Genomic DNA, 20,087 nt, shown 5'->3' on the forward strand with positions numbered 1-20,087 from the left:
GGCCACCCTGACGTCTCTTCATCAGTGACGCAATCTTTCCCCTCAGAAAAACGTTTAATCCATTTGTACATGGCCGTTTTCTTCACGACATTATCCCCATGAACCTGGACTCACATGTTCCTGATTTGACTTCCACTCTTGCCAAGATTAACAAGAAATTTAATGTTTGATCATAGCTCTAATTCAAGCTCAGACAGCCTCGCAATGGCACACAAAATTATGCAACAACAATAATGAGCGCCACTCAGCAAGACACTGCCACACGTCAACACGAACACAGCTCTGAGACACTGATATACCAAGGTTATGAAACCTTACTGAGCTGTTTGTACAGTGCTGCTAATAATGTAAGTGCACGCTGGCGAGTTCTCGAACTTAATTGTCAGATCTCATACTACACACCCAATAAAAAACAATAATGATAATGATAAGCTCTCAGTGGGCTCTGGCACCTAGTAAGCACTGTGTAACGTATAGTAAATAATAGCAATGACAATGATAAGAACAAGCTCTTGGAGGGTAGGGACTGTGGTTTTAAAACGCTTGTCTTCTGCAACATCAAAATAATACTTAGTACCTAAAAGACACCTGATGCTTACATAGCAAACGGCTGCAGAGGCAAATAAATAAATGAATGAAAAGATTGCCCTTGAAAATTCTGTTTTAAGAAACCCCAGAAATAAACCAGGGACAGCTCTAAAGTATTAGGGGCACATTAAAGATCAAATTCCGTCTCATCTCTGTGTTTCCTATAACTTGCAAAACCACCGACACAAGTGCTTTGATAGAGGTCTACTATGTTTAAGGGGTCCTCGGGCATTTCATGTTGTACAATGCACAAGGTGCCACATCCAGTGAGTAGAATAGCGTTTTTGTCATTGCGAAACTTTTCTGTACTTTTATTATCATCTTTCGAGTCCTAAGTTGGGCTATGGGAACATTTATTGTGATTATCTTTTGACTAATGGCTACAGAGCATCTTGTTCTAGAGAAATTACACTGTCATGACAACTATCCAACGAACAGAAGAAAACAGCTTCTTCTAATGAGGTCAACATGTCTCACTCTGTTTTGACTTATGAGGAAAAAAGGTGATACTAGTGAGAACTTGTTGGCATAGCCACATGGAAAATAACCCATGCTTCTCAGCAAGGCACAGCTTTACTGACTTGCATCAGGAGATACCTTTCAAAAACAGTCTCACTGCGATTCCTTCACACTGGCTAAGTTTTGCAGTTCTTACTGTTTGCCATTTGTTTATGGGACTAGGAAGGTATTGTTGAGTTCCTAGTTTTAGTTACATTATGGGGAGACAAACCACAATGTAATCACAAGAATTCATTCACTACCTGTAAGCCATTTGATGTAAAATTTAAACAAAGGTCCATTTTTAGAACAAGTCCAACTTGTTGCAAGGTGATTATAGAAGAAACATACAACATACTGATTTAAAAATCATTTTTCGTATTTACACAAATATCATATGGGATTGTAGGGGTCATGACTAGATAAATGACTTTCTTTTCACACAATACGCTCTCAGATTTTAAATACCGACAATTCACTTTTATAATAATTCTGAATACTAGACTATTAAGAAAGACATTAACTAAGAAAGAAAAAATATACATGCAATATACACATTTTGCTTTAACAGCTCTTTCAATAGCAAAACTTTCTTAGTCTTACTGTATGTCTGGTAGGACCACAAAGTATACTTCACTATTAGGAGTCTTACCTCGACTGTTATTGTCAGAAGACTTTTTCCATCTCCTCTCTTTTTTGCAATCAGAAATTAGTTTGGCGTCGCTATGTGTAAAAGAGGTGATAATATTACTGTGGTATAACTGACAGGAACACATTTATCAAAACATGGAATTCTTAGAGTATTTCAGGTAATGTCTGAGCTAATATAAAAACTTGAATTATCCCATACGCTTCAATTTTGTAAGTTCTACAGACAAACAAAGAAAAAACAACTCATAGACACAGACAACAGTTCAGTGGCTGTCAGAGAGTAAGTGGAAGAGGGGATAGATAGTAGAAAAGGGTAAAGGGGGTCAAATACATGATGACAGAAGGAGAACTGACTCTGGGTGGTCAACACACAATGTGATATACAGACAATATATTAAAGAATTGGACATTTGAAACCTATGTAATTTTACTAACCGTTGTCACCCCTATCAACTTAAGTTAATAAAACAACAACATGGTAAGTTGTACAAAATTTTTCTTAAGCATGTGATTAAAGAAGACAAAAAAGCAAGGTGAACCAGTCATGGTGAGGGCAGAATAGTTCAGTCAGTTAATTAGAATTAGCAGGGGCAAGTGGCGAGAACTGAGAAATCCTAGTTCCATAGTCCACAAGATCCATTGTCGGAGAAGTCACTGCTGTTAGGCTCAGAGTTTTCCTCTACAAACCAAGCAGCTCACTGCCTTATTTTACAGGTTGTCACAGGATCAAATAGATAATACAACAAAATGGAAGGCAATGGAGTAAGTTTTTTTGAGCTTTAGTTTTTGAAATTGTTTTGGAATTCCAAATAAATCTAATGTGTGCTTTTCATAGGTTCTATTTAACATTCAAATGCTGCAGTTTACAGAAAATGTTTTAAATGTTGGTTATTAGCTACTCTTTCTTTGTGGTTTGTAATTCAGTACATCTCAGCTATTATGTAATTTGTAATTAAAGGCATTTAGAAATATGTTACCTCAATAAGTCAGATAACATAGTTGCCCCCTATTATCGTAGCTAATCACACCAGTGGCAGAAAACGTATAGAAGTCAAGACCTGGCTTGGACTACTTCTGTCTCATGACTACCTCCTGAAACTCTGAACTATCAGATCTTTCTAACCTTCCTAGGCATCCCCAGTTGACTTGGAAGATACAACACATGCACATTCATGAGGCATGGAAGGGGTGCAGCTAGTCTAACACCAAGTAACCTCCTTTAGATCCAGAGCTTCCTGTTTACTGGCTTCCATGTCAGGCAAAACTTTAAATATTCTGAAACTTGAGGGAGAGTCAAGTCACTTGACAGATTTTCATTATTTTGGAAAACAGATCACTGAGCCTCATCTTAACTAAGGAATCACAGGCAAGTTAGTGCCTGCTACTGTGGGAAAGGCGTTACGGGACCTTCCAGGACCTAAGGAAAGATACTCCATGGGATAGCAAGTGGCCTTGGCGTACAGATCTGGTAACAAAGGAGAAAGGAAAGTCTGATCTTTTCCTGCAGCATTACTGGCACCTCTCTGACAGCTCAGAATGTTCCAACTAACATGTGCTAGCAGAAGACAAAACAAGACACTCAAAAGGGTAAGTCATCATGAGGTCTGGGCTAAGATGTGGGCCCCGCATAGTTTTGTTTTTCAGGGTTGGGGAAGGGTGTGTGTGGCTAAAGCTAGAAGTCCAAGCTCCCGGGACAGGGTGCTGGTGCTCTGGAATAGGGGCTGAGAATGTAAACAAACACATGCGTGTCAAGTAAAAAATATCGTCACTTGGAAGTCCAAGTGTGGAAAACCAAGAACACCGAGGACTCGGGATCAGCAAGGGCACCTGGGAGCACAGGTAGTCATGACGACAGGACCCATTGCTACAGCAAGCCTGCAGCAACACAATCAATGGAAACCAATGAATGACCAGAATGACCTTCGTTCCCTCTCCATCTGACTTGTGAAAGAGGATGGTCCCTCTTGGACTTAGGGAACACTTTGGCTTCTTAAAAATTTCAAGGGGGAGAGCATAGCCGATAGCCTCCAGAAAATAGAGAATTTCCTGCTAAACTGTACATTTTACACCCCCAAATAACCAGTTGAAAAAGTCAGAGAAGAGACATTATTGGTACCTGACACACAGGGGTTATGCTTGGAATGAAATGGAGAATGTTGGGATCCCTAGAGATAAAGGTCTTCAAAGTTCTGGGATAAGGAATCTGTCCCTTTGCTACGTCTTCCACGTCTGACCGTTTGTTTGGTTTCTGGCTGAGGATGTCTACTAACTCACTGCCATGCCCCCACTGCCTGAACCCAGTTATGAAGTCTCACCTGTTACCTAAGAAGTAACAGTTAAAGTATTTGGAAGTTCAGTTTTGTGATAATTAGCATGTCAATGTAAACACTTACTCCTTCAAACCTTTAGATAAAGCGTATTCTTCTGCAGTGAATCCACTGTCATCTTGAGCAAAGACATCTGCACCTGCCTGAAGCAGCAGCCGGACTGTATTTGAGGATTTAGCCTTTACAGCAAGCATGAGGGCTGTTCTGAAATAACAGACAACAACTTCACCCTTAGGAACTGTAAGTTACCTAAACAGCAACATTGAGAGACTCTACCGAGTTCAATATATTGCTTATCTGTATAGAATTGACCATTTACATGCTTAAGTGTTCATCTTTGTAAATTATGTCCAAAGCTAAAATGAAGGCACATGAAAACAACAAAAACAAAAAGCCTCTTGCCCCACTTGGGTACTACCTAGAAGTTGCTAATTTAAAGTTCTTTAATAGACAAGTCACTCTGCTGAGGTCACTTATCTGAAGTAGGTGAAGATTTCAATGAAGAATTTCCCGTTTCTTCCTTAGTCTTATATACGTTACATCCAAAGTCAGCTAGAAGTCAGGTAAATTAAAGCTAGTTGGCAGGCTCAAAACAATAGTATTAATAATAATTCTAGCAATCATTGTCATCATTGAAGTTAATGGTGCGCATAAGCACGTGCTGGGCACCGAATTACACGCCAGGTCGTGACACACGACCATCCTCGAAGGAGATATGATTTTCCTCGTTTCCACATCGGGAAACATGTGTGGTGATGACAGTAATGTTCCCATGGTCACACACGTGACACGTAGGAAAGCTGAGCATTGAACCCAGTCCTGAGTGAACTGAAAGCCCATCTCTTTTTTTATCACCCATCCATGACTTGTTTCATTAAAGAAGAAGTTTATTCAGTTAATGTTGTCTTTCTCCCTTCTACTCATACCAATTAAAAATGATAAAACAAAAACACATCAAAATAGACTAGAAATAAAAAAGGATAAAAACGGAGGAATATCTGGTAGTAGCAATTCACAGTCACTTAGGGAAATCCCTATAACATCAGCATTCCTTGAAGAAAACAATTTCAAGCAGAGTCATCCAAACAACAAAATCAACTCCTATTTACCTTTAACGTGCATCTTTTAAGGAAAACTGAATACACGGCAGAGGTTAAAAAAACTGTCAGAGAGACTAAATCCCATATTGTATCATAAACTAAGTTAGACTCCATACTATACAAAACTAGTAAAATTACAGTGAAAACCCTTTAGCTAATATAATACCATGTGACCCCAAACTGCAATGACAAATGACATCAGTCGATATCATAAAGGAATATGAATCCTGCAGGATACGGTTCTTCCAGTTCACCAGTCAGAATAATTGCTTTTCTACCTAACGGACGATGTGCTGATATTTTTCACTTTGTAATCATAGGTTAATCCTCTTGTTATTAATCTTTCTGACTTGAGCAACTGTTACCGCTCTAAAACAGTTCTAAGTTTAAAAACAAAAGAACAAACCACTGTACCTTTTCCACTTATCAACTGCATGTATGTTTGCATGTCTCTCGAGTAAAAACTCCACCATTTCCTGGCTCTTCAGATGCACAGCAAATAAAAGTGGTGTAAAATCAAACTGTAAAACAGAAAACATTTTACAGCTTAAAAACTACATAGTTCTACATCAAATTTGAAAACTCATAAAAGATCCTCTAAACTTGAACATACACTAGAGAAAGTAAATACAAAGTAGCCCTCTGTGCTGTCATCTGCGGCTCTTCCCTTTAAAATATCCTCCTTCTTCCTCTCCAACGGATGAACTTCCACCTCATTATCCAGAACTCCCCTCAAACACTGACAGCCCTGGTTCCAAAATCTTTGCTCCTATCACAGTCTCTACCGCACTGCACTGCAGTGATTTCATCGTTCCCATCTGAACCCGGAGCTTTTGGAGGGCAGGGGCTATTCTTCATCCCTGTGTCTCCAAGCTCGAAATCATAGACGTAAATGCTTTAAGTCGTTTTATTGAATTGAAAACCTAAATAATTGTTTCTGGGGCAGTGTTTGTTACATTGTATTCCAAAGAATACGTACTTTACCAGAAATTAACTACTGTGGCCCAGTAGGAAGATTCCAGAAAGAGCACCTGTGTTTGAGAAGTATTATAAAGCTGTGCTTTATATGGCTATTACTAAAGAAGTGTTTCAGGTTGCTTATTCCCGATTTGACAATACTTTTCTGTGGCAAACATTAACGTTTGAAATATCATGGAATTTCAGGGATATAGTTTGGAGAGCTTTCCAACAGAGGTGAAGGTTTTCTGCAGCTTATGCAAACATGCTTGCTTCACTTCTATCCATGTTCTCAGGATCCCAGATGTCAACTTCAGGCTCTCCTGCTCCAAAAGGGTCACTAAAGAAATGGACTCTAAATTAAAAAGAGTTAGGCTTCAAATGACCTTTGATTGTTTATCGCTAAATGGTCCATGGGTTTTCTCCCATTATAAGATGATGGGTTTTTATCTGGGCTGTTGGTAAGCTCAATGTGAAATTTCATTCTCAGTTACGATGATAATCTTGGGACCCCAATGCCTATCTACTTTTTGAAAAAAATCTGTTTTCATTCTGGGTCTATTTTAATTGCTACTTAAAATTATTTTACGGCTCAGGCAAAATATAACTCCGAAATAAAATATCATGGCTTATCAGTTAACGTTTTAATACTGATCTTTTAGCATCATGAAAGCGACTAAATCACTTGCAGTTTTAAGGAACCCTGTTGAGGAGGAAGATAGAATGCTGACTGGAATATGCATGACACCTACAACTATAGCCATCACTGACCTCATAAGACTTAAAGACATTTCCATGGGTATGATCATTTATAGGACGTATAATGAAAAAGGAAGTTTTTTTTCTTTTTCTTTTTGTTTTTTTAAAAGAAAAACAACTTAGGAATTCTAGCTTGAAAAACTTACTCTCATTCTAAGGAGATTAACATAGAACACATATAATAAATCAACATGGACTGTCTTGAAAATCTTGAAATGTTTATCAAAATACTCTGTACAAGAGGAATCGCACACTCCAGTGCTTCCGGAGGCAAAGAAGGGGACCCAAGTAAGTGAAGAACCCAGGTGGGGACAGCAGCACTCTGGGGAACACATGTCTCATAGAAGAGGCGCAGCCTCGCCACAGGACACCCACTGTAGTCAGGGCTCAAGGGGACCAGGCTGGATTCGTTAAGAGAAGCTTGACAGCGTTGTTTCTCATCGGTCCCCAAACTCTCGATGTTGGCTCAACATAGGGGGGCAAACTAAACATATCGAGGAGCCACAACTAGTCTATGGCCCACTTGGGATTTTTTATCTGCCTTTTCCAAATGTTTGTGTATAATGTGAATATTTGTATGTAAAATCTTTCCGTTTTTTAGTATCATAAGCTTCATTAAAAAACTGGGCCCCAACATGCAACAAAACTGTCATTTAGACTCATTACACCCACTTCAAGAATTTTTCCCATTCTTATTCAAACCATAATCTATCTGTATTCATTTTTCAGATTGTTAATCCAATGGATAATTACATTAGAGGACTGCTGACACTAAATTATTGACACTTCCCATCTGTATTGCTACTAACTTCATGGGATTTCATGTTTAAACCTACCATCGTGATTATGCCACGGCTCTATGAATTTCCCAGACATACTGAGAGAGTTTATCACACACTTTCGATCACTGCAGCATCATTTACGGTGGCCAAGAAACGGAAACAACCACACTGTCCTTCAATAGATGGCTGGATAAAGAAGATGTGGTATGTATACACTATGGCATACTGCTGTGCCATACAACAAATGAAATGCTGCCATTTGGGACAACACGCATGGATCATGACATTATTATGCTGTGCAACACAAATCGGACAGAAAAAGTCGAGGACCATACGACTTCACTCATATGAGGGATAGGAAACTGAAAGCAACAGATGAACAAGACAAAGAAACAAAAACTCATAGACACAGACAACAGTTGAGTGCTTACCAGAACGTAAGGGGGGACAGTGGATAGTAGAGGAGGGTAAGGGGGGTCAAATATACTGTGAAGGCAGGAGAACTGACTCTGGGTGGTGAGCACATAATATGACATATAGATGACGCATTATAGAAATGTTCATTGCAGCTTTGTTTACGGTGGCCAAGACATGCAAACAACCAAAATGTCCTTCGATAGATGAATGGATGAAGAAGTTGTGGTATATATACACAATGGAATACTATTCGGCAGTAAGAAAAGATGATATAGGAACATCTGTGACAACATGGATGGATCTTGAGAGTGTAATGCTGAGCGAAATAAGTCAGACAGAAAAAGCAGAGAACCATGTGATTTCACTGATATGTGGTATATAAACCAAAAAGAACAAGACAAACAAATGAGAAACAGAATCTCATAGACACAGACAATGGTTTGGTGGTTGCCAGAGTATAAGGGGGGTGGGGGTGGGGGGTGGGAGATGAGGGTAAGGGGGATCAAATATATGGTGATGGAAGGAGAACTGACTCTGGGTGATGAACACACAATGGGATTTATAGATGATGTAATACAGAATTGTACACCTGAAATCTATGTAATTTTACTAACAATTGTCACCCCAATAAATTTAATAAAAAAATAAATAAATAAAAAAGAAATGTACACTTGAAACCTATTTAAATACAATAACCACTGTCATCCCAATAAATTTAACTAAAAAACAAAGAAAAGAAAACTGGAGATTTACAGAACAACAGGCAAAAAAGTAGGCTCACAATTTCCTATTACTGCAGGAAACCCTGCTTGCAGTAAGCATTTGTTGATCTAACAAGCGGAGCACAAACAAACATGCAAAATTCTTAAAGGGCCCGATTCTGCGCATTAGGAGACCACCCATCAGCAAATTTCTGAAGATTCTCTGAGCGCCAGTGAATGACTGATGGCTGAAAGGAAAAAGGTGTTCTTTTTTAAGCCAGTAGATACCGCCAATGATATTTCCTTCCACTTCTCGAGCCCAGAGGTACAGACAGTTCAAAAGTCAGGCGAAGAGTGTTGGGAAGGAGAGAGCTGAAGGGTAATCACCTCCCAAACTCCACCTCTTCTAGAGATATTTAAGTATCTGAGATTTGCGAATTGATATATTGCACTAGTAGTTCTTCACCAAGAGTTGTATCCGAATCTCAGGGAAATATTTCTAAATAACACATGTCCAGGCCTTATTAGCTTTACTCAGTCAAAACCTTCAGGGAAGAGCCTAGCTTGTGAATGATTGTAAATGTTTTTAAAGTTCCTAGGGTGACTTTGATTTGCCAGCACAATTCTAGCTGAGAACTAGTCCAGTAGACGATCACTTCAGTCTCTTCTCTCGCCTATGTCACCAATTTCCTCTGACATTGAGGATTAGGCCAAATAAAAGTGGAAGAGACATGTCACTTATGAAAAGCACACTTAATTTCCTGGGTAGGAGAGGAAACGGGATTAATAACTCAAAATGCAACTTGATTTCATTAAAGCTAAACTCCTTTCTTCTCATGGGACAGTCTAGATTTCACAGCAGAGTTTAGACTCTTACCTAGGTGGCTCTTTCTGCCAGAACAGGATGATATGTCACTTAATTATCTGTCCTTCCCTCGTTTCCCACTTAATTGCCACCTGTTCACTGTAATTTGGAGGATTCGGAGCCTTCCTAGAAGTGGTCTCGGGGGAGTTTAAAACTCACTGACTCTCTCTCCCAAGCTAAGGATTATTATCCCCCAAAACTGCAGAGGACCTTGACTAAGCATATAAACCGAAGGAAAACAAAAATAAAAAAACACTTTTTATTAATTAAATTTATTGGGGTGACATTGGTTAGTAGTTGGTTGCAAGTGTCATTTCTATAATACATCATCTGTATATTGCATTGTGTGTTCACCACCAGAGTCAGTTCTCCTTCCATCACCATATATTTGACCCTTTTTCCTCATCTATCACCCCTCCCCTCTCTACCCTCTGGTAAATATCGAACTGTTGTCTGTGTCCATGAGTTTTTGAAAAATCTCTTCTTGTTATTTCCTCTCAATAGTTCAATTTCCAAATTCCCCTGCATATTTCTCATAGTTATTTCCTTTCCCTTTCCTTTTTCCCTCTCAGGCTTTGGCCAATGGGAGCTAAATAGCTTTATGTAAATCACTTGTTTATAAATAGCAACTTGTCAAGAGCAGGAAGATTTCAATGATATTGTAAAATGCTTTTGTTCGTTTGAGTTTTAAGGAGAAGCCGATTTCAAAGGCAAATTGTGCTTTCCTGCATTGTTTTGCATTAATTGGAAAACAACTCGGACGTGAAAAAACACTTAAAAAAGGAAGTGTTGCCTCTAACAAGTTGTGTTTTCACAAGTAATTTGTCACAAGTGCATAAAGGAGAGCTGTGCCCTCTACTGCTACTTTAGAGGTATGATCATGTGAAGTAAAATTTTAGAAAATTGAGTTCCAACTGTTTGCATTCAGGGGACGCTTGAGCTTCCAAAGATGTAAAATTGACCCTTCCTGTGTCAACCAAGGGCATTCCTGCTGGGGTTGCATTGGCGAGCGGTGATGTACGTCCAGGAACAAAAAGGGGTGAATGCAACCCCATCACCTGCTCCCTCTGTACGACAACCCGCCCAGCGTCTCCACGAGGCTGAGCAGGAGCCCCACTCCGAGGTGGAGACCCCAAGGGGGGCCATGGCTGGCAGAGTGGCTAGGAGCACAGGTGGATGCCCCGGCTGGATGTCCAAACGTGACTGGCCCTCCTGCCCCAATCTTCAGAACCCCCGAGGCCTGGGCTGCTCAGGGCCTGTGTCCTGCTGCTTCCCCTCCCCACCTGCATATCGCCAGCTCCCCGGCCGGGACCCAAGTTCCACTCTTCCTCCCACCCACCCCCAGGAGCACCCATCTCCTAGGCCCTGCCCTGTAGCAGCCACCCCCACATACTTCCAGCCCACCAGGTCTTCAGTCCTCGGTGGGCTCTGAGCCTTGCACCCACTCCCACGCAGTAACAGGACTGTTACAGGCCAGAGCTGGGCCCTTTCTGTGGCCAACCCATTTCCCCTTCCTGACTTGGCTTTGACTTGTTTCTGTGGCGACAGGGCCTGATGTACAGCATGCAGTATATATCGACTAGAAATAAAATGCTTGTGGCTGAAACACATGTATTATAAATATTGTATAAATACATCTGTGGATCTATACCTCATTGGTTGCTTCTATATCTGCCTGGTGTTGCAGGAGCTGTTCAGCTATCGCGGTGTTGTGCCCCATGGCCGCATAGTGGAGAGCCGTGTTGCTACGGAAGTCCTTCATATGTGGGTCCGCTCCGTGTTTTAGTAGGATTGTTGCACACTCCTCTTCCTGGCTCTCCACGGCCTGTCAGGATTACGTCATTAAATAAACGGTAAATTATGGGAATTCAAAGTAAGCATTCCACAAGTTTCCACAATTAGGTATAGTTAATTGAGAGAAATTCATTTTTATTCTAAATAATTAAACCAAATCCATCTCCTGTTGACAGAGCTGGCTACCACATACCTTCATGAGAGCTGTCTTGTTTCTGTTGTCACCGACATTCATCTGGCATTTCTTCTCTGCTAGAAGAGTCACCACTTCCAGACGGCCAAAGGCGCAGGCCAAATGGAGAGCAGTCCTATGAGGGTGAGAGGACATTTAGGACATTACAGGGCACCGTCTCAAACATGCAGTTCTGCATGCAATTGTAAACATGACACACTACTCCAATGCCTTCAGAACCAACACGGAGTTTTCTTCTGCACAAAGGACAACATTCACGAGCTCTTGTTACTCGCCACACTAATGAAAGAGCAGCCTAAGCGACTACCGAGAGCATGCCCTGGGGAATCAGCTCAACTCAGGTTTGATCCTAACTTAACTCTACCACTTAATAGCTGTCCCTTAGCCTTTGTGTGCCTCCATTTCCTCATCAACAAATGGGGATAAAAATAGTACTTAACATCACAGGGCACTGTTGTTGGCTTAAATGGGAATCTATGCAAAGTGTTTACTTAGGTTCCTAGCACAAAACACACACTCAATAACTGTTTGGTAATATTATCCGAATTATTACCATCACTACTACTTTACAAGACAACATTTCAATTAAGTAAAATGATATCATTCTACCTACTTTGCAGCTGTGTTTTAAGGATTAAGAAAGAACACTGCATTGCAGTGGTTCTAAGATGCTTCTTTTCTCATATTTTAACACCTCTGACACTGGAAGGCAATGCATAATTCAGAATGCCTTGAAAGTATAGTTGGCAGCATTTAAATAATTTCTTACTGGTACTTACAAGAACGGGCATCCTACCACCCGTGGTGCCTGACGTGAAGTGAAATAATGGAAACACACCAGACCTTCCGCAGTTCTCCTCGTAAGTTGGCATCTAAATAAATGTTCGTTCTTAAGAGCATCACGGGGAAAGAGGACTAAAATCACAAAGTAATTCTTGTTTTGATTTTCAAGAAACTTGACGCCAAAGGAGACTCAGGAGTCAAGTGACTAGGGATGGCTCATTTCATTGACTGTGGAGATTCAAAGATTATATGAAAATCGGATGATTTCCAATGATCAATATTCATATTTAATACTATTGCACACTAGCTGAACAGCAAATTTGGTCACTGTTCACAACGTCCTAACTGTAGAAATCCTTTTGTTTGAAATGGGGGAGGAAAAGCTTCAATTGAGATTAGGTACAAATACTTCCATTTACAATTTTTCATTTCACTCCTACTGGGCAACATAAAGTTTTTTAAGGATGAAAAGGGCCTGAGAGATAGATTCTGAGAGTCCTGGGTAGACTGTGTCTGCTCCGTAACAGTTATTCAGTGTATATTTGATGAATAAATGGATTGAAAGAATGGATAACTATAGCTGGAGATTTCAACATTTGTAAACAACATTTTTATAGTAAAGCAGTACTTCTGCAATAGTAATAATCACTTATATGTGCTTTTTTGATCTCCACAAAGACAGAACCAAAATGATTAATCAAAGATCATTTAATATTATAGGTAATGAAGCACTATGTAATAAAAAAAAAAACTAAGTGTGTACAGAAATATAGATACATGAACTTCTACAGGCACAGATAAAAAGACTGCCTTTACTTCTGAAGAGGCTAAAAGTTGCCAAAAATACCAATCTTTAAAAAAAATATATTAAAAAATAGAAGTGAGAAATTGTTTTAATCTGAACAAGATTCATATACCTGGGAATAATGAAATATTACCTGGGATTACTTTATTAATAATAAACCATTACTAGAATTTCTGTATATGTTCAGTGTAGAGATCAGATTTTTTTAAAAAGAAAACGTCACAGTACAAATACTCAGATATCAAGTTTGCACATATTTTGGGCTAAAATAATATCGTAGTCCGTGTGTGTGTATAATCAAAGGAATGCTTTTCTCCTTTTCCGATCTACCAGAGTACATCTTTGCACGTGAGCATGTATGTATCATCCATACCACCTTCAACGGTCTCAGGTAATTCCATCCTACGGATGCACTGCAATTTATTTACGAAATCCCTTGATGTGAGTTCTTCACAATACATTGATATTGTAAGCAGTGCTGAGAAAAACAAATTGTATGTGATTTATCTAATTATTTCATAAAGATATTTTAGTACTTGGAATTGATGCGTAAAGGGAACACACATTTTTAAATGTGGTACTTATCACCAACTGCCCGTTTGAAAAGTCAGAAGCAACTTAAACTTGAAGCAGCAGTACAAGTACCATGGCTCCTCATCTTCTCAACCTTGGAGGATGGAAAAGAAGTTGTCATCTCTCTTTCAACTTGAATTCCTTTTCTCACCTGGGACACTAAGTATTGGTCACTTACAGATACACAGAAAGAACTTGGTCCCATTCAAAATTCGAGTGCGTTTTTTCTGTTGATTTCAGACACTTCTCTATAAAACGAAGATACACTTTTCCCTGATATACTTATGCCGTACATAATTTGCAAGTACATTTTCTTTTATTTTGTTAATATTATTTTCTGATATACAGAGACTACTGATTTCTTATATTGCTCAACCAACCTTCTGAACTCTTGCTTTTCAAGTCTTCGCCAACATAAAAAAATGTATAAATAGGCATTTCTGTTTTCTTCTGGTACGTTCCTCATTTCGTATATTTATAAGTTTTTATCTATAGTACACCTGGAACTTATTTTTGTGATATGAAAATCTAACGAATTTTCTCCAAATACTTAACAGGTATTTCTCCATCATTCATGAGTAATTCATCTTTTCTACTAACGTGAAATGCCGTCACTATCAAGCTCTAACATCCTACCTATATTAGGGTGTTTGGGCATTTTCAGCTATATTCCAATCATGTATCTCTCTTTTCAGCTCTTAGTAAAGAAATTGTGGCAATAGAGCACCTGTTGACACCTAGAAGGGCAAATCTTTGTCTACTGTACAAAACGATTCTTAATGTCATCACCACAATCAAAGAGACAGCACGTGCAACCCAAACTTGTAAAGCCCTGAGAGTTTAGCCGGCTTATGTAAAACTGATACCTAGAGGAAGAGCACACACGGGGAGAAAACGTGTCTTCCTAGGCAAGCCCACAGCATGTGCCCCTGGAAGCTTCCCTTCTAAGGCCCCTCAGTGAACACCGTACATACCTGGGTGGACACTGATGGAAAACGGATACTGGGTTTTAGCTGAAGAATTTTTAGCCCACAAGTTGATCTACTATGGGAATTCGTTTTCTCATTAAGCACTTTTCTATAGTATTTAACAATATGGTCTAAAACTGTGGACATCAAAAATAAAATGCTGCATATACTTTTCATTTCTATTATTGATATTTAGTTAAATCGCTTTAACATTGTCAGTAAAGTGCTCTATAAGGGGAATTATGAGTGACGGGTCCTTGAGATTTTGTTCCTGGTGCTCACAAAGTCGGCCTGGGCACTGGCACCCGGGTAAGGTCCCCACCCGCGAGGGAACACAGCACAGCGCCCTGGGTGACAGGAGGGCTGAGCTCCACCTGGATGAGCCTGGGCCGCTGAGCCCTTCTGCCAGGTCCCCCAGCCTCCTCCAGGCCCGCCCGTGCCCACTGGCCTCGCAGGCCCTCTCACCTCTTCTGCTTGTCTCTGTCATTCAATCTCTCTGGATGGCGCGAGAGAAGCCTCTTCACTTCTGATACGTCGCCCCTGCAGGCAGCTTTGTGGATTTTGGGGAGATCTCTGTCTTGGATGTGGTACCCGGACCGCAAGGAGACACCATCTCCAGTCCAAGGCTGCCTGCCAAGACCATCGCTCTGTGATCTCTTTCCGAAAACCTTCCGAAGCCCGAAGCCAATAACCTTCTTCATGGCCAAGCCTAAGGGCTTCAGAACCTCCTCAGCACTTCTTACGCTTTTTTTCTCCCGAGCCCAACCAACAGCAGACTCTAGAGCAGCCAACTCCCTGTCGCCACACTATCCCAGCAGGGCAGTTAGGAAGTTTGGAATCTCTCAGCCCAGAGAATGGCTGTAACCAAGCAACGGTGCACGGGTCAGAGACTGATGTCACTGCGCATGCGCACAGAAGCCCCGTGGCTGAGGTCAAGGGTACCCAGAGCACTCGTGCAAGGCCCAGGTGTCTCAAGTTTCAGAGATTGCTTGTGGGCAGCGCTGAGTTCCATTCTGACCTTGGTGGGCGTTGGCCCAGTCTTTTGCTGGGTGGTCTGAGCAAAATGAAATAGGACATTTCATTTCCTGAATTAAGAAAGCAGAGATGTAACAGGCAGAGAACTTGGGAGAAGCAAAAACCATAAATGAGAGAAGGGAAAAAAACAACTTTATGTACCCTAAACTGAAATCCAATAATCTCGATTTATAAAACAGACAAGCATTTAAAAGCTTGATTCCCAGAGATAACTCTTCTGTATTTTGAAATGTTTTACTTTCAACCTCAATATCTATCACCTTAGACCCAAAAATCTACTTAAAAAAATTGGAGTATACTTTGTACTTATCTGCTTTGTGAATAAGGCCTGTGGAACTAGAAATCTCTTTCTCTTTTCAGTATATATGTCAAGAAAGAAAGGAAATTTGCTCCTTTTGCCTCAGGATTTCACCAATTTATTCAGTCTAGAATGGCCAGAAAAGATCCACCTTTCCAATCCTTTTAGTTGGTATTATATTCACTTGTCAATTTGTGATGACTGGACCAGTAGTATTATAGCCGATGTTTGATTTTCAAACACTTTTTTAAAAACCCATCTTAAATTTGTCACTTAAATCCTTCAACTGTCTTTCCAAACGTGAGTTCGCATTAAGTTAATCGGTTCATAACTAACCACACTGCTGACTGTTCATTTTTGGCAGTGTCACGACACTTGTCTGTACAATGATTTTGCCAATATTTGAGTATTTAATCATCTTTTTGTCCTTATAAAACTGAGTAGGAAATATAAAAATGAATTTACCAATACCCAGAAGCATAGATCATACAGACATAATACAGTTATTAAACCTAGACATCATTAGACAGTCTGAGAAACATCCTTACGTCAAGTGAAACAAATTAAAGAAAATATATAAATCATTAGAAATAAATCATGGAAGATTATAGCTAAAAATCAAGGATAAACCAGTAATAGCTTTGACAACTTTCTTGGGATGAAACCCTTACATTACAACACGTTAAGGCTACTATTAGGTTTTTGTGCTTTTAAGTTGCATATGCATTTGAACCTAAAATGCTATGAACTAGCAATCACTTCTCCTTAATCACTACGTAATTTTGGCATCTAGTGGAAAAAGTATCTACTATTTTTCTAATCTACCATTTCAGAAGGAAAGAGTCCAATTTTAGCTGTTGCGTCTTTCTGAGTTTTCAAAAATGGATTCCAGCAGAGAAAGACTGTTTCTGATGCTCGGGAGAATATTTTGGCCCTTTTGTCACAAACCCCGAGTGCAGGTTTTCGGTAGTGCTTCTATACATCATGTACCTCCTAAGTAGTGTACATAGCTGTTTCCAAGTGCAGAAATGTTTCCATCTTTGAAATTTAGCAAGATACGAGTCTACATGACACAACGTTTTACTCTAGATGAAGAGTATTTTTCAGATTTGTATATGTTATGCTTGAATGGAGTATTGTTTTCATTATACGTCCAATATGCATTATTATGTAAAAGCTCAACTTACATTTTCTTTCAATCTCGGGCTTTGCTATGCATTCTTTTAAAGGTGTATTTTGGTGAACTAAAGTTTTCAAAGTTTTGAAATCCCATTTTTCTTCTCTTTCTCCTCCTCTTCCCCTTTGTTCTCCATTTTTGCTTAGAGCTCTCTGTGTCTTCTCTAAAATTTTGCCTATTCCAAGATTACAAAAAAATTCATCCCTGTGTTGTTCTCAAAACAGATACCGTGTTTCCCTGAAAATAAGACCCAGCTGGACAATCAGTTGTAATGCGTCTTTTGGAGCAAAAATTAATATAAGACCCGGTCTTATTTTACTGCAATATAAGACCGGCTCTTATATAATATAATATAATACCCAGTCTTATATTAATTTTTGCTCCAAAACATGCGATAGAGCTGGTTGTCCAGCTAGGTCTAATTCTGGGCGAAACACGGTAGTTTTGTTTTTACATTTGATCCATAAACTTGTGTTTGTCACAAAGTATGCAAAGAGATTCTTTTTCTTTCCACAATAGTTGTCTGTTTTTTCCAGCATCATTAGTAAAAGGACTATCGTTTCCCTAATTAATTTGGATTAACTTGGCACCTCTGTCAAAGAATCAGTTGACAATTTAAGTGTGGCTTTTTTCTGACCACTGATCTTATTATCTGTACTAAAGCCAATACCACACTGCCTTGAAGATTAACGCTGTACAGTAATTCTTGAAATTAGGTCGTGTAAGTTGTCCAACATTTTTCTTCTTTTCCAAATTGTTTTTGCGATTCTAGGTTCCTTAGATTTAAATATTCATTTTAGAATCAGCCTGTCAATTTATCCAAACAAGAGAGAGCCACAGAGAGAGAGAGAGAGAAAGCCTTCTGGGATCATGACTAGTTTATGGTGGATCTACAGATCAATTTGGAAAATAGATATTTTAGGATTATGGATGCTTCCACCTGTGAACATGGTCTACGTGTGTATTGATTTATGTCCTTAATTTGTCTCAAGAACATCTTCTAGGTTTAGGCGTATTTACTTCCAAGTATTGTTTATTTTTATGGCACTTTGAATAATACTAATTTTAAATTCCTTTTCCATGTTATTCTAGTACATAAAAATACAATTGATTTTGGTAAACTTACCTTATATAGTGTAACTTGATTACGTTCACTTATTAGTTCTTGCAGATTTTAGTAGTATATCTATACAACTATGGGAAGGGCACATAAAAGCCATTGTATTTCCTCTGATATAATCTTTATTTCTTACTTGTCTTATTACATTGGTTTAAAACATCCAGAAAAACGTGGGAAAACATACTAAGTGCAGGATCCCTGCCTTGTTCCCATCTCTATGGGAAACATCAAGTATGATAATTACCTGGAGGTATTTCATAGCGGTTTCTATCAGGTTGCGAAAGATCCTCTCTATTCTGAGTAAGCTGAGATGCTTGATCATGAATAGATACTGAATTCTGTCACACAATTTTCATCCATCTTTTAAGATTATCATGTCATTTCTTACTCTAATCTAATTCTCTTTATGTCGAATGACTTCTTAATATGGCACCGACGTTGCATTCCTAGGCTGACTCACATTTGATCATGTCATGTGATGAGTTTCAATATTGCTCTGTTTTGTGACTATTTTGTCAATATTTGTTCCTGTGATCATGAGAGATATGGGTCTGTACTTCTATTTACTTGTAACATCTTTCTCAAGTTTTGATATCAGGGTTATGTTGCCTTCAGGAAATGAGCTGGTCAATAATCCTCCTCTTCTATTTTCTGAAATTTATGATGAATAATTAATATCGTTTCTTCATTTTTCCCTTAACTATTTGCAGAATTCACCAGTGGAATCATCGGGGCCTTCAGTTTTTCTGGGAAGGCTTTGTATTTCAAATTCATTTTCTTTAGCAAAATGTAAGACCATTCAGATGTCGTGTTTCTTACTGGGTCAGTTTAGGTATGTCTTATCTTACAAGGAATTCACCCGTATTCATAAGTGGCCATTAATTATTTTCTTAGCATCATTTTCAAGCTCCCAGTGATGTCTCCTGTGCAATTCTTGATATTGATCATGTGTATTACATCCTTTTATGTCTCGATCAAGGGATTATTGATGACATCATATTTTTCCAAGAACCAAATTCTGGCTTTCTGAATTTTCTTTATGATTTCTCCATTCACTGATTCATTGATTTCTTCTCTTTATTTCTTCTTGTTTTCTACCTTGTCTTTAATTTTCTTTCCATTTCCAAGCTTTTTAATGTGGTAGTTCAAGCTTTGGATTTAAACATTTATTCTTTTCTCTGAAAGCCTTCATTGTTACACATTTTGTTTTAAATGCAGTTTTAACTATACCCAGAAATTTTCATAAGATGTGTGTTCATTACCATTCATTTCAAAATAACTTCCTATTTCCCTTGTGTTGAACCTGTTTGATATTTTCCATCATATTTGAAAATATTTTAACCTTTATTTCCCTCAAATATTTTCTTGCCACATTGTTTCTCTCCTCACTTTCTGGTGCTCCAACTTGTTATTTTTAGTTGGTTTATAAAATGGCAATATTCTTCAAGTTTGCATTTTATCATTAATGAATTTCAATTTATTGACGCCTTTAATTGACACTTCTCTGTAGCCCATATTTTATTGAAAAAAAAAAAAAATGCTGTTTCTACCGATGGTGAGATTCCTGGTAAGTTCAGGGAAATTCTACTATGTGGAGCTTATTATTTATGCTTTTATGTGTGGAAATGTTTAAATATTTCAGTCCAAATATTTTCGTCATCATTGTCTTCATTATTTCATTGCCATTGTCATTCTT

The 20,087-nt window shown here is 38.9% G+C and overlaps 1 protein-coding gene across 1 annotated transcript in view; it reads right to left on the reverse strand.

Moving 5' to 3' along the window:
• LOC148759225 (uncharacterized) overlaps positions 1-20,087 on the reverse strand; it is a 61,965-nt gene that overhangs the window by 25,626 nt on the left and 16,252 nt on the right. Inside the window, exons 3-8 of the mRNA XM_088793581.1 lie at positions 15,227-15,846; positions 11,633-11,747; positions 11,297-11,470; positions 5,579-5,685; positions 4,131-4,268; positions 1,739-1,809 (exon numbers count right to left, since the gene is read on the reverse strand). Coding sequence (XP_088649707.1) covers positions 1,739-1,809; positions 4,131-4,268; positions 5,579-5,685; positions 11,297-11,470; positions 11,633-11,747; positions 15,227-15,462 — 841 coding nt within the window. The 5' untranslated portion in view covers positions 15,463-15,846. The remainder of the gene's footprint in view (positions 1-1,738; positions 1,810-4,130; positions 4,269-5,578; positions 5,686-11,296; positions 11,471-11,632; positions 11,748-15,226; positions 15,847-20,087) is intronic.

Source organism: Rhinolophus sinicus, chromosome 1, assembly GCF_057876585.1.
Source record: "Rhinolophus sinicus isolate RSI-liver-muscle chromosome 1, RSI-T2T, whole genome shotgun sequence".
Lineage (NCBI taxonomy): Eukaryota > Metazoa > Chordata > Mammalia > Chiroptera > Rhinolophidae > Rhinolophus > Rhinolophus sinicus.